We start from the raw sequence: 13337 nt of genomic DNA on the forward strand, positions 1-13337 counted from the left end.
TCTGTGAGATGCCAGAGATCAAATCTGGGTTGACTGCATGCAAGGCAAACACCCTCCCTGCTGTCCTGTTGCTCCAGTCCCTCTATACATCTCTCTGCTCAAGCCGGGATGTGGGACGGGGTCAGCTATCCAGTATGAGTAACAGCTCCCCCCTGAAGGAAGGACAAAGGAAAGAAAAGGCCCTTTGAGTCCATGCAAAGTCTCCGAGAGCCTTCTGGAAGGGTAAGGACCCTTCTCGGGAGAAGCAGGTTGCTTGAGCCTGGGTGACGTTGAGGTGAACGGTCACTGTGTCCTCACTGTGCTCCTTTCACACAGTCATGGGGCGGAGATCACTGTATAGGATTTCCAGGTGCTTTGACATTCCCCACGCTGGGCGTCTTTGCTCACGGGTAAGGGATATCATGTTCCCAGAGGCCAGCCGGAGAGTAAGATGGGTTTTTCCTTCTGTCTGACCCTGGGATCCTGTTCCCAGGCAGGCTCCTAGGCAGAGTGACAGAGGTCTTACAGGGACCATAGAAATTGCACAGCGGGGAGGACACTGGCCTTGCGTGCAGCTGACCTGAGTTCGATCCCTGGCATCCCACGAGCACTGCCAGGAGTAATTCCTGAGCATCACCGGGTCCCAGACAAGACCCAAACAGGAAGCCTTGCAGGAGTCTGCCACTTGCCCAGGGCCCCGCTCACGTCCCGTCTCTGGGTTCCAGGTCCTGGACAATGCGCTGTACTGTGTGCTGGGGCCCTTCCGGACAAACACGCTGATGCTGGCTGTCGTCTGGTTCGCCATGGCCTTGAGGTAAAACCAGGGGCTCCCTCTGGGACTTTGCCTCTCGGGCCTCTGAGGCCTGTGCTTGGGCGCCCCTCCTGGGTGGTGTCACCCTGGAAACCTGACTGCAGGGAACAGAAGATGCATGCCCGCCGCGTGGCCGCCCGTCCAGATGCATCCTGGCCCTGCAAGCAAGAACCCTGGGAAAGGCAGCCGCCAGAGGCCTTCTCTGCTGGGCATGCCTGGGAAGAGAGCCCCTCCCTCATCCCCCGCCTGCTCTTGCTCTGGGGTTTCTTTTTCCAAAGGCCCATTATCCCGAACCCACTGTTTGCACCCAGCAGTACCTTTGGACTTTCCCTGCAGTCCCTGGAGCTTGTCCTCATTTCTCTGTACTGTGGAAGGGCCATGACATTCCCTTTCTCTGCCGCCTCGTGCCAGGGCCTCATGTAAGGCCACAGGCAGTTGCCACTTGCAGCTGCTTTGTTCATGGGCAAGTCCATCAGTGGACGAGGTCCTACAAAAGCAGCTGTCATGTGGAAGATGGTGAATCCCTTAGTAACTCTTTAGACACAGACTAATTCTCCTCCCACTGTCATATAGCCCGTTTGTCCTTGCCAGCGACCCCAGGCCCTCTGACCCTGACTGGCATAGCCATAGCGTTCTTGTAAGCTTCGGGATTTTAATGCTCTCATGGTGAGAAAGGTTAGTTCCGAGTGTTTTATCATTTGCATTTCTCTTTTAACGAGGGGGATGGGACACGGGACGACTTTTCTTTTTTCTTTCTCATATATTTTTTAATAGAATGTCTAATGGGCATTATCCTGAATTGTCCTGGATTCAGTTCACATTATCAGCAAATAGAGGTCATTTTGCCTCCTGTCTTGCAGTTTTATATCCCCGAGAGCTTGTTCCCGAGAGGATCATGGGGCAGAGGTGGGATGGGTGCCTGGCCTTGCTCCTGATTCTGTGCAAGTTCAGTTTCCCTGTGAAGTCAGCCCTGGCAGTCTGAACTGAGATGGTTATTTTCTTGCATGTTTGGGAGGTCTCCATCCATTCCTGACGTCTTGGTTGTGTTTTTTTTTTCTTTTTGGCCACACCTGTTAATGCTCAGGGGTTATTCCTGCCTCTGCACTCAGGAATCACTCCTGGTGGTGCTTGAGGAACCATATGGGATGCTGGGGATTGAACCCAGGTCGACTGCATGCAAGGCAAGTGCCCTCCCCACTGTACTATCCCTATGGTTCCTCTTAATATATATTTTCAAAATCATGTTGGAATCATGTTGATTTTTATCAAATGTCTTTTCTGCTAAAGAGATTGTCATTTTCCCCTTCAGCCTATTAATGTGACAGGTTAAGTTTTCCAGTAGGGCACTATTTTAATATGTCTGAAGTAAACTTGTCCTGTGTCCAGCCGGGAGCCCAGGGCCCTCTGTTCCAGAGAGACCAAAGCCCGTGGCCTCCTCTCTCCCGCAGTTACTATGGGCTGACGGTTTGGTTCCCTGACATGATCCGGTATTTCCAAGATGAAGAATACAAGTCGAAGATGAAGTTGTTTTTCGGGGAGCACGTCCATGGTGCCACTATCAACTTCACGATGGAGAACCAGATTCACCAGCACGGGAAATTTGTGAATGACAAGTAAGTGGGAGGGCCCGGGGCCTCAACGGGCCCAGGGACAGTGCTGGGGAGCTGCCCCTGGGAAATTGCTGGTGTAAAGGCAGGAATGAATCATGGCAGGGCTCCGGGCTCCAGGCTGCCATAGCAACCATGTACCGGCATAGTCACAGCTGCCAGAGGCCCGTCATGCCCTGGGACTGACACCTCGAATCTCCAGAGATGAGACTTTCTTGCAGACTCCTGGAGCCTCACCTCTGGCCGACGCCGTGAGTCCACAGACTGCCCACTCTCGGCCGTGCTTGACCACAGAGTTCTTTGCTTTTAGAAGCTTTTCCATGCCAAGGCTCACTTGAGACCATCCTGTGTTATTCTTTCACTGAATATTACCTCCCGGGTGGTTCCATGTGGCCCCCTCAGCCCCAGGAGTGAGGTGGGATGTGGAGTCTGGGGGCATCCTGTCCATGTTTCTGCAGGCCTGTACCCTTGGCCCATGCTCCGGGCTGGCAGCCCCGCTCACTGGGCTGTAGGCGTCTGTCTGCTGGAGCCCCCCGACTGGGCAGGCAGCATCTTGGCTGGATTTCTCTGGGTCGTGGCATCCAAAGTTGATTCCTTGTCCGTGTTTTCTGCTCTGGTGTAGGGCTTTGCAGGCTCTGCCCACGGGCAGTGCTAACTGCCCCAGACTGACCATCTCCATCAAGATGTCCACCCTGTGTCTTCTGCCCCCTGTGGCCACCGCAGTCAGCCAGTGGGGGTCTGTTGCCTGCCTGCTCTCAGGGAAGGAGCCAGGCCTAAGCACATACTCCCTGCAGTATCTGGAGAAAGAGAGAGGGAAGATGTGAGCTGTGAGACAGATGTGAGACCTGGGAGTAGACATTACCTGGGCGAGGGCAGTGGGGACCGAATCCAATTTTGGGCGTTGACATTTTCAGTGCTGAAGCGCAGTCACACCTGTCTACACTCCCTGCCTGCACCTGCACACAGACACTCCACAGACATGATGGCATCACTAACCAGGGACGCCAGAGTCATGGCGAGAGAGGCACCTCGGAGGTTCAGAGACCTTGTGTGGGACAGGTGATGCGTGGCTTTGTTGGAGCACTAGAAATGCTGGGCACTTGGGGACATGAGAAGTGGGTTGATGTCACCTGCGAAAGAGCTCCCCACCTGCGAGAGTGCTCCCCACCCCCAAGAGTGCTCCTGCAGCACCGAGCTCACAGGAAGAGCCCGTGTGTACCGTCTCAGTGACTGTGGGCACTGACAGTAGCAACCAGGGCAGCCAGCACGAGCCTCTATCTGTGCGCCAGGTTCTGAGAAAAGATCTTAGCTCAGTCTTCCCTGGGACCTGGGAGGAGGAAGCACACTTCCTCTTTCATGGTTGGGGATGGAGACGGAGGTGACTCTCCACCAGCTCACATTCACACATATTCACACAACTGTGTCTCACTGGGAAACCCAGTTCCCACAGGGCTCTGGGGTTTGTTTTTATTCTTTTTTTTTTTCGGGGTTGGGGAAGGAAGAGTGGCCACATCCACTCTGTTCAGGGCTTACTCCTGGCTCTGTGCTCAGGGATCACTTCTGTGGTGCTTGAGGGACCACATGGGGTGTTGGGGGTGGAACCCAGGAGTGTTACACACTAAGCAAATGCCTATCCACTGCCCTCTCCCTCTAGGCTGTTTTTGTTTTATTTCTGGGTCACACCCAGTGATGTTTAGGGATTATTCCTGTCTCTGCACTCAGGAATTACTTCTGGTGGGTTCGGGGACATGTGGTACTCGAGGAGTTTAACCTGGGATAGCTTCATGCAAGGCAAGCACTATCACTCTGGGTCTAAGGCCCTTGTATAGGTCCTTTAGCTGGGCTGAGAGTCACAGGGAGGGGACCCCCCTCCCCAGACCCTTGAGCAACACTTGTAATCACCTGTCCCCACCACCCCCAGATACAGTCACACACACAGACACACACAGACACATAGACACACACAGACACACACAGATACATAGACACACACAAATACACAGACATTTGCAGACACACATGGACACACACATGGACACATAGACACAGACACAAATACATACAGGCACACACACCACAGATGCACAAAAACACACACAGACAAACTGACATACACACACATCAACACAGACACAGACACACAGAGAACACGTGCACAGAGACACAACACATACACACACGTACACACATGCACATGCATGCGCACAAACACACGCTCCTGCACACACACATTCACACACACACACACACACACACACACACACACACACACACACACACACACACACTTCCCACTTCCTATCCCAGAGGACTGCAAGGAGAACCCTGTGTCTTTTCTTGCGTCGTGCTGCCACCTGCTGGCTGTGGTGTGTCCCTACAGCTGGGCACTGCCTAGGCAGAGCTTAGGGCAGGGACAGTGTATCTGGAGGCAGCGACCTTATCTTCACTGATTTACAGTTCAGGAGGAAGGTCACGTGTGCACACGGGAGCCATATGGCTGACCAAGTGCAAAGCTAATGCCCTTCCTCCCGCACCGTCTCCCAGCCCCTGCCTGAAACATGGCAGCTGCAGATTTAGGGCACCTCCTGGGCATGAGGGTCCCTGAGATAAAATGATGGCAATGGCACAATTCAGACAGTGACCTGACTACACCTTCTGCTTCCTTAGGGACATCTCACAAGAGGCACTTAGTAACTGCCTTTTGGACCATGCACTCTCCTGAACCAATCTCGCCGTTCTGCCGCTTCACCCTATAAATTAGCGGTGGGCAGACATGATTTATCCTAGTCTCATAAACTAACCCATGGTCCTTTCTCCTCTCCTCTCTTTTAGCTCTTGATAACTGACTCAGTGAGATACTTTAAGGCCAGGCCTGTTTCTGATTTATGGCTCAACTTTCTCCGCGACACTATAAAACATTCTATATGACCAAAGTTTATGTCATTCATGTCTCATGGGATCAAAGAGGAGAAAGGCAAAAACTTGGGGCCTGGCTGTGCCTCAGTGGTAGAAATACTACCTTGCATGTGTTGATTTGGGCTTGAGCCCAACATAGCAGAAAAATTGAAAAAAGAAAAAAGAAGCAAAAAATAAAGACCAATAGCAACAAAAGTGGCCAGGACCTGAGTCGCCTCCAGCATCACCTTTGTGTGAACAACCTGCAAACTCACTGATGCATCTCTGGGAACAAAATGAAAACAGATTTTTGTTGTTGTTGTTGTCTGTTTTGTTTTTGGGCCACACCCAGTGATGCTCAGGGCTTACTCCTGGATCTGTGCTCAGGAACCATTTCTGGTGGTGCTCAAGGGACCATACAGGATGCTAGGGATCGAACCCAGGCTGGCCGTGTGCAAGGAAAGCACACTACCCACTGTTCTATCACTCCATCCCAGCCCTTTTTAGAAAAGACTTTTTAATTTTTTAAATTGATTTATTTTTAATTTTTATTAATTCACCGTGAGGTACAATAAGAAAAATCTCATGTTTAAACTTTGATCATATGGTCACCTAACACCCATCCCTTCCACCACCAAAACCCCCAGATTCCCCTACCCCTCATTCCACACCTCCCTTTGCAAGGTATTCTTTCACTACTTTAGTTACTTTTGATATTTCAAGACCAGTCATACCATCCCTCATACCTGCCAAAAATGCAATGTTGTACAATTTGTTTTGTATTGCTTGTTATGGATATAATATAATATTGCTCAAGGAATTCTAAGATTTTAATAATTAGGGTCTGAAGAAATCGCTGCAGCAAGTTGCTCGGGTCCGAGATTCATCTGTGTGTCTCTGGATCGTGGCCACATGGGAGCTTAAGTAGACAGTGGGTGGATGTGACATCATCTCGGCATCCCATTGGGGCAGGGGGGAAGGATGGCCCACTTTTCCTTGTCCCACGAGAATTGGGATTTGCTACCACTGTGAACTCGTACCTGGTGCTTCTCGCTGGCTTCTAGAAAATGGCGACCACTGGGGCTCTTAGAGGGCAGGTGTAGGGACAGCACCCGCCCCTGTCTGGAGCAGCCCAGCGGAGAAGGCCTTTTGCAAAGTTCAGATGGCACGTCTCAGCCACAGGTTGCTCAGGTCTGAGATTCATCTGTGTGTCTGTTAAAAAGACTTTTTAATCTAACGATATGTCATGGAGATTATTGCAGTTTAAGACATACTGATACTTCTAATTACTACAATGGCTACAATACACAAACATGTATGCCCCATGTATGTCATGGGGCATACATGTTTGTGTGTATGTATGTACCTGCCATCTGCTAGGGGAGACTAGTGAATACATTTCTTTGAATGCATGACCAAGAATATGTGGAATACATTGTTACAGTCCTGTAAATATTTCTAAGGCAAAGGGAGGGTAGGCAAACTTGTTTTTCAAAGAGACTACACTGATATAAGAAAGGCTTATGTACAGGACCAGAGAGATAGTAGAGTGATTATCTTGCAAGCAGCTTATTGGGTCAACCACATCATCCCATATGGCCCCCTGGGCTCACAAAGAGTGACCCTTGAGCACAAAATCAGGAGTAATTCCTGACCACAGAATCAGGAGTAATCCTTGAGCATAGCTGGTGTGGCCCTAAAAACCAAAACAAAAGAAAGAAATGTAGAAATCTTATACACAAATGAGAAATGGGCAACTCGTCTGGATTGGAAAGAATATTCCGGTACTTGGTCTATTTGGGGCTTGATTTTGATCTCCTGTGTCCCGTCTAACTGGCTGAGTCACTCACCAGCTAATGTCTTTTTTCACAGATTCATAAGGATGTACTTGAAACATGTGCTGTTCGAGAACACTTTCTTTAACGAGTGCTTCTTTGAAGATGTGACATCTACTGATACTTACTTCAGAAACTGCACCATCGAGTCATCGGTGTTTTATAATACAGGTAGGATGTGGGTGCGCAGCTAGCTTGGCTCTGACATGCCTGTTCTTGTCTAACACTCAAACTGCTTGGTATAAGCTTTCAGATTAGAAACGTGTTCACAGATATGAGTGCCCAGTTCTGAATTTTGGGATGGGGACATAGGTTTCGGGTTCAAGTATGGCCCAAACCAGACACACTGTTTTTTTTTTTCCCCTTCTGGTTTTTTGAGCCATACAGAGTGATGCTCAGGGTTTACTCCTGTCTCTGCACTCAGGAATTACTCCTGGCAGTGCTCATGGACCAAATGGGATGCCAAGGGTCGAACTCAGGTTGGCTGCGTGTAAGGCCAGCGCCCACCCCGCTATGCTATTGCTCCATTCTTGGGCACCAAAGTTCTTGATCTCAAGTAACTAGTGCTACATGTGAAGGGTCTTTGCAGGAACCTTTGAGGACACGGGTGAAATGATAGTGTAAGCCCTAGTGGGAACTGGCCAGTCCAGGCTTGTGTCCTCACCGTCATAAATGAGAACACTGCCTCGGGTCAAGTTCTGGACCACAGCCCACCCCTGCCCTAGTCTCCCCGGCCCTGTCTGCCCACCGTGGGCCAGACATGTATTTCCTTCTCTCCCCAGACCTCTACGAGCATAAATTCATCAACTGCCGCTTCGTCAACTCCACATTCCTGAAGCAGAAGGAGGGGTGCCACATGGCCTTGGAGGAGGACAACGACTTCCTCATTTACCTCGTCAGCTTCCTGGGCAGTCTGTCTGTCCTGCCTGGGAACATCATTTCTGCTCTGCTCATGGACAGAATCGGGAGGCTCAAGATGATCGGTGAGTTGAGGCACTGGTTGGGGGGGGGGGGGGGCAGTGGGATCTGTCCAAGGAAAGCTGAGTGGTCAGACACGTGGTTGTGCTGGTGTGTGGCCCGGGGGTGACATGTCTGCTCCAGCCCTGGGAAGCCCCTTCATGTCTGTGACATCCCTGATTCACTTAGCACTGCAGTTAGGGCATGAATTCCCCTCACCCCAATTGCTTGTAAGAGAATGCATAAATCCCTCTGAAACGCTCACCCTTGGTCGAGTCCAGTTTCCTCATTCCCTGTTGGGTCCCGAGAGTACAGTGGGGCTTCGAGCGGACGGGCGCGCCTGAATCTCCGCCTCGCTCTTTCTCACAGGGGGCTCCATGCTCATCTCGGCAGGCTGCTGCTTCTTCCTGTTCTTTGGCAACAGTGAGTCGGCGATGATTGGCTGGCAGTGCCTGTTCTGTGGCACCAGCATTGCCGCCTGGAACGCGCTGGATGTGATCACGGTGGAGCTGTACCCCACCAACCAGAGGTCTGTGTCCCCTGTTCTCCCACCTGCTCATCTGAGCTGTGAGCTCTTGAGATCTGATCTGTTGCGATCTTCTAGCCAGAGATCAGAAGCTCCCAAGAGCCATTCGGGTCTGCCTGAGGTCCTGTGGACTAAGCTCTTTTTAAGTGGTTGAGTGTCCCCTGTGTGGTGACCAGCAGTGGGTGGGCTGGAGAGAGGCCCAGCTCCAGGAGAGGCAGAGAAACCCCCACGCAGCCAGCCAGAGAGCACCGTGAATGAGCCTGATCGTGGGAGAAAATGGGCCAGGAAGAGAGGCAGAGAAGTGAAGGCTGGTGTGAACCTGGGGGTTGGGGACATTTGCTAAGAAGGCGGCTGGGGCGCTCACGCCAGCCTCACTCCTCTGCCCGTCACTTGGGGAGATGCCCTCTTCAGAGGAAAGGCACATCGCCTGCTAGCTATGCTTCCCTTCATGGGACAGTTGTGACTTTTAAAGGAAGCAAAGGGACGTCCAGGGGTGTGAATAGCAGGTCAGTGAAAGTCCACTGGGAACCTTCCCCCTGTTCCAAAGTTTTCTTTTATACCCCCCCCCAGTTTATTTATTTTGGGGTCACACCCAGTGGTGCTCAGGAATTACTCCTGGCTCTGCACTCAGGAATCATTCCTGGTGGTGCTTGATGGGCCCTCTAGGATGGTGGGAATCGAACCCAGGTCAGCCACATGCAAGGCAAGCGTCCTCTCCGCTTTCCTCTCTCTCCTGCCCAGGGCACTGGGGAGAGGCAGCTTGGAGAAGCACAGCTGGACACCCTCTCTCTTGAGCCAAAGAATTTCTATGTATTATCTAAAATGAGAGGGAACAGATTATTATGTGAGTGGGAAGTGATTTTTGTACCTAGGGAACCCAAGAGACATCATTCAAGATACTGTTAGAAGCCATGAAATGCTTTGGTAAGTGACTAGGAATAAAACCAACAACGTATGGATTTCTTTTTTTAATTATCAGAAGTAGAGGTGATACAATCTAAATCTTTTTAGTGACATGAGAAAGGAGAATACCCATGAATTGATTTGATGAGAGAGATGGAACAGTTATGGGAAGTAAAAACCAAAAAGCTTTACTGGAAGATATAAAAGACAATTTAAATATATGTCAAGATATACTGTACTGAAGTGTGTGTGTGTGTGTGTGTGTGTGTGTATGTTGCGGGGGGTTGGGGGGGAACAGATACCAACTCAGACCTCACATACCTTGCTGTCAACCACTAGGTCACATCCCAAGCTTAAATTATGACATGAATATTGAATTTTCCTTATTTTTCCTTTAACTTGAGTCCATCCCAAATCAGTAAAATTCCTCCTAGATAGCTCCCTCTCTACCTCCCAGCATTGGCCTGCGTACAGCCACTTGACCACCCTCTCACACCGGGGGGCTGGGAAAGGTAGCCTCACAAACACAGTCAGGTCAGTAGGCGCTTGCCTTGTACACGGCTGACCTGCGTTTGACCCCCAGGCCCCATATGGTTCCCTGAACCCCCCTAAGTGACCCCTGAGTGCAGAGCTCGGAGTAGACCCCAAGCACTGATGGTGTAGCCCCCCCAGCAAACGAACAAAACCAAACCTGTCTAGTTGGGTCAGTCTCCGCCAAAGGGCCAAGGCACTGACCTTTTCTGCTCTGTTCTCACGCATTCTCTCAAAGGTTCAAATACTCGCTCCCTATGAACTTTTCAACCGTAAATGCAGTGAAAACATTATTGAAAGTCAAAATTTGCAAATGTTAATAATGGTGGTTACCTTTCCCTGATAGGACTGTATTGGAAGCTCTGTAGTATTCTGTATTTCCAATTAGGCCACAATGAGAATGTGCTACTTTTTAATCTAGGAAAGCAATTTCTTCCCTTTTTTTTCTCCTTCCCCTTTTTTGCTCTGTATTATTTTATTATCATTTTAATTTTATTTATTATTTGAAATAGAAATGGCTTAAAATAATTTTTAAAATTATTGTTTTTATTTAAAAAATAATTTTATTATTATCATGAATTATTTTTTCTCTGGACTATTCTATATTTCCAATTAGGCTAGGAAAGCAATTTCCTTTCTTTTCTTTCTTTCTTTCTTTCTTTCTTTCTTTCTTTCTTTCTTTCTTTCTTTCTTTCTTTCTTTCTTTCTTCCTTCCTTCCTTCCTTCCTTCCTTCCTTCCTTCTTTCTTTCTTTCTTTCTTTCTTTCTTTCTTTCTTTCTTTCTTTCTTTCTTTCTTTCTTTCTTTCTTTCTTTCTTTCTTTCTTTCTTTCTTTCTTTCTTCTTTTTTGGGAGGCCATACCAGGAGATGCTCAGGGCTTACTCCTGGCTCTGCACTCAGGAATCACTCATCTAGGATGCCAGGGATTGAACCTGGGTTGGCTGTCTGCTAGGCAGGTACCCTCCCCACTGTTCTATCACTTCGTACCCTAGGAGAACAATTTCTCTTCTTACTGTCTCTGTACCTTCTCCCACCACCAGGAAGAGCAAGTATCCCGTGATCCTTATGGACCTTTTTTCCCTTGCAGGGCCACTGCCTTTGGCATCCTCAATGGAATATGCAAGTTTGGTGCCATCCTGGGGAACACCATCTTTGCTTCGTTTGTTGGGATCACCAAGGTGATCCCCATCCTTCTGGCAGCTGCATCCCTAGTGGGTGGCGGCCTCATTGCACTTCGGCTACCAGAGACTCGAGAACAGGTCCTGATGTGAGGGGAAGAAGAACCATTTCCAGGAGCTTCCAAGGCACCCACGCTTCCTGTCCTTACCCCCGGACAGCTAAAACCAGTTGCTTTTGTGACCCCCTTATTCAGGGCTGTCAGTGTGTCTGACTCAGGTGATGGATTTGGGGCTACTCAGGCCACCTTTGCACTCCCTGATCTCTTGACGTCAGGTAACACAGCCCCAGGCTGTGTTTAAAGAATCAAAAAAAAAAAAAAACCCCACCCCAAAAAACAAAACAAAACAAAACAAAAAAACCAAAATATCTTTGAGGTGATAAAGTCTAAATCTTTTTAGTGACAAGAGAAGTCAGAATACCCAGGAATCGACCTGAGAAAGACCACAGTTCCCAGGCACTAGGCAAGGAGGGTGTGTTTCTCCATGTGTCCTGGCACCGCAGAGCCTGATGTTACAAAACTCTCAACCTCCCCCAGAAATTTCCTCGGAGGCGGTGATCTGACCAACTCACCCGAGCACTTGCAGGAAAGGCTCCATCTAATTTTTGCACTTCAAAGCATCGCCTCTCTCGTTTTTCCCCTGGAAAACTTGCAGATTTGCCCTGTGGATACTCTGATCATCAAAATCGAAACCTTCCGGCATTCTCCCGAGGGACCTATTTCCCCACCAAAGTGTTCTCAGCTATCCAGGGTGATGCACTGGTTAGTTCAATGATGCTCTTCACGCCTATTTTGGGTCACTCCAAGAAAAGGCATTGCTACTCTGTAAACTAACTTTGTACATAGCTGTGTTTGGGTGTAACGGGAAGATCTCGCAACTTGGAACCTGCAAACATTTCCCATCGTTTGGAAGGATGGGCTGGGTGAGGTCCAGGGAGATTCGATGTATGGATTGGAATGCAAGCACAACTTCTTAAAGCCATTTAACTTTCCGCCTGGGGGATGATACACTGGGTAAATAGAACTGCATAGTTCATGTAACCTGGGTACACTCCTGCTCCTTCGTGAGGGTGGACAGATGCACTCTGTCTGCTCACCTCACCCCTCAGCACTGGCTATGGACTTTCTTGCTCGCTGAGAACCAACAAAGCCCTTCCATTACCTGACCGCACGCGGGGTGAGTGAGCAAGGAGACTACATTCTTCCCTGTAAATCCTTTATTCCTTTTAGCAGCCAAACCAGAGACCGATTTGTTCTAGGGGTGAGGTCCCAGGGGCAAATCTCTGAGCTCCATGTCTCCGTGTCTCTCTGGCACTGAAGTGGTTGCAATCGTCGTGGGCGTGAAATCCACTTGATTTCCAAGCTCTGACGTCCTCCGTCTCTTTCTGGCACTTTCCCCCAACCTCCGAAGCAAAGCAGGGTGATTCCTCTTTCACCCATCACTTGGACTGAGGGATGCATAAGGATCGTGTCTTGGGCCTGTGAAGGACCGGCTGCCACTGGGCTGCCATCAGGGCTGTCACTGCTCCTGAGAGGAATCGCTTGTTTCAAAGCTGGCATCTTGTTGGGATGACACACTTGGGAGGTTAAGGACATGTGAGTCTTCCCCACGACCAAGAGGGGGAAGGTCACAGTTTTCTACAGTGCCCGGCTTGGGGAACATCTGCTTGTGAGAGTCTCAGCTGAACCGTGTCATCTCTGGACGCTGGTTTTCAATCTGTCATTTATTGGAAATGATTAGTGTGTGCGTGTGTTGGGGGGGGGATCCTACAAGGGATGTTGATAGCCCATTAGCCTAAGGTTGTGTAATCAGTAATCCCCCACTCCCAGGGCCCCTTGGCAACCTTGTATTTGTTCATTAAAAAGAATAATAATAATAATAAAAATAAAAAAACTGTCAACAAACCTTGAAGAGCTGAGGCTAGAGATTATTTTCAGATATGTAGGTTTCTTGTCTATTCTTAGATTGATTATATCAGTACATGTGTGAGTGTGTGAGTGTGTGTGTGTGTGTGTGTGTGTGTGTGTGTGTGTGTTGTAGGAGGGGTGTTGAGAATTGTTCCCTTCAACTTTCTAATTTTGCTTAGAAGGCTCCTGAAAGGTCAAATGAGGTAAGTC

General features: G+C 49.3%; 1 protein-coding gene across 3 annotated transcripts in view; it reads left to right on the forward strand.

Moving 5' to 3' along the window:
- Nucleotides 1–13125, forward strand: part of SV2B (synaptic vesicle glycoprotein 2B) — an 80313-nt gene extending 67188 nt beyond the window's left edge. For 2 of the 3 annotated variants that reach the window (XM_055141069.1, XM_004617628.2), the window contains exons 8-13: nucleotides 705–793; nucleotides 2239–2403; nucleotides 7165–7298; nucleotides 7910–8110; nucleotides 8454–8613; nucleotides 11130–13125. In XM_055141069.1, the coding sequence (XP_054997044.1) occupies nucleotides 705–793; nucleotides 2239–2403; nucleotides 7165–7298; nucleotides 7910–8110; nucleotides 8454–8613; nucleotides 11130–11313 (933 nt within the window). In that variant the 3' untranslated portion in view covers nucleotides 11314–13125. The remainder of the gene's footprint in view (nucleotides 1–704; nucleotides 794–2238; nucleotides 2404–7164; nucleotides 7299–7909; nucleotides 8111–8453; nucleotides 8614–11129) is intronic. The other variant, XM_055141070.1, reaches the window with a different exon arrangement.
- The last annotated feature ends 212 nt before the right edge of the window (nucleotides 13126–13337 follow it).

The sequence above is a fragment of the Sorex araneus genome, chromosome 6, assembly GCF_027595985.1.
Source record: "Sorex araneus isolate mSorAra2 chromosome 6, mSorAra2.pri, whole genome shotgun sequence".
Lineage (NCBI taxonomy): Eukaryota > Metazoa > Chordata > Mammalia > Eulipotyphla > Soricidae > Sorex > Sorex araneus.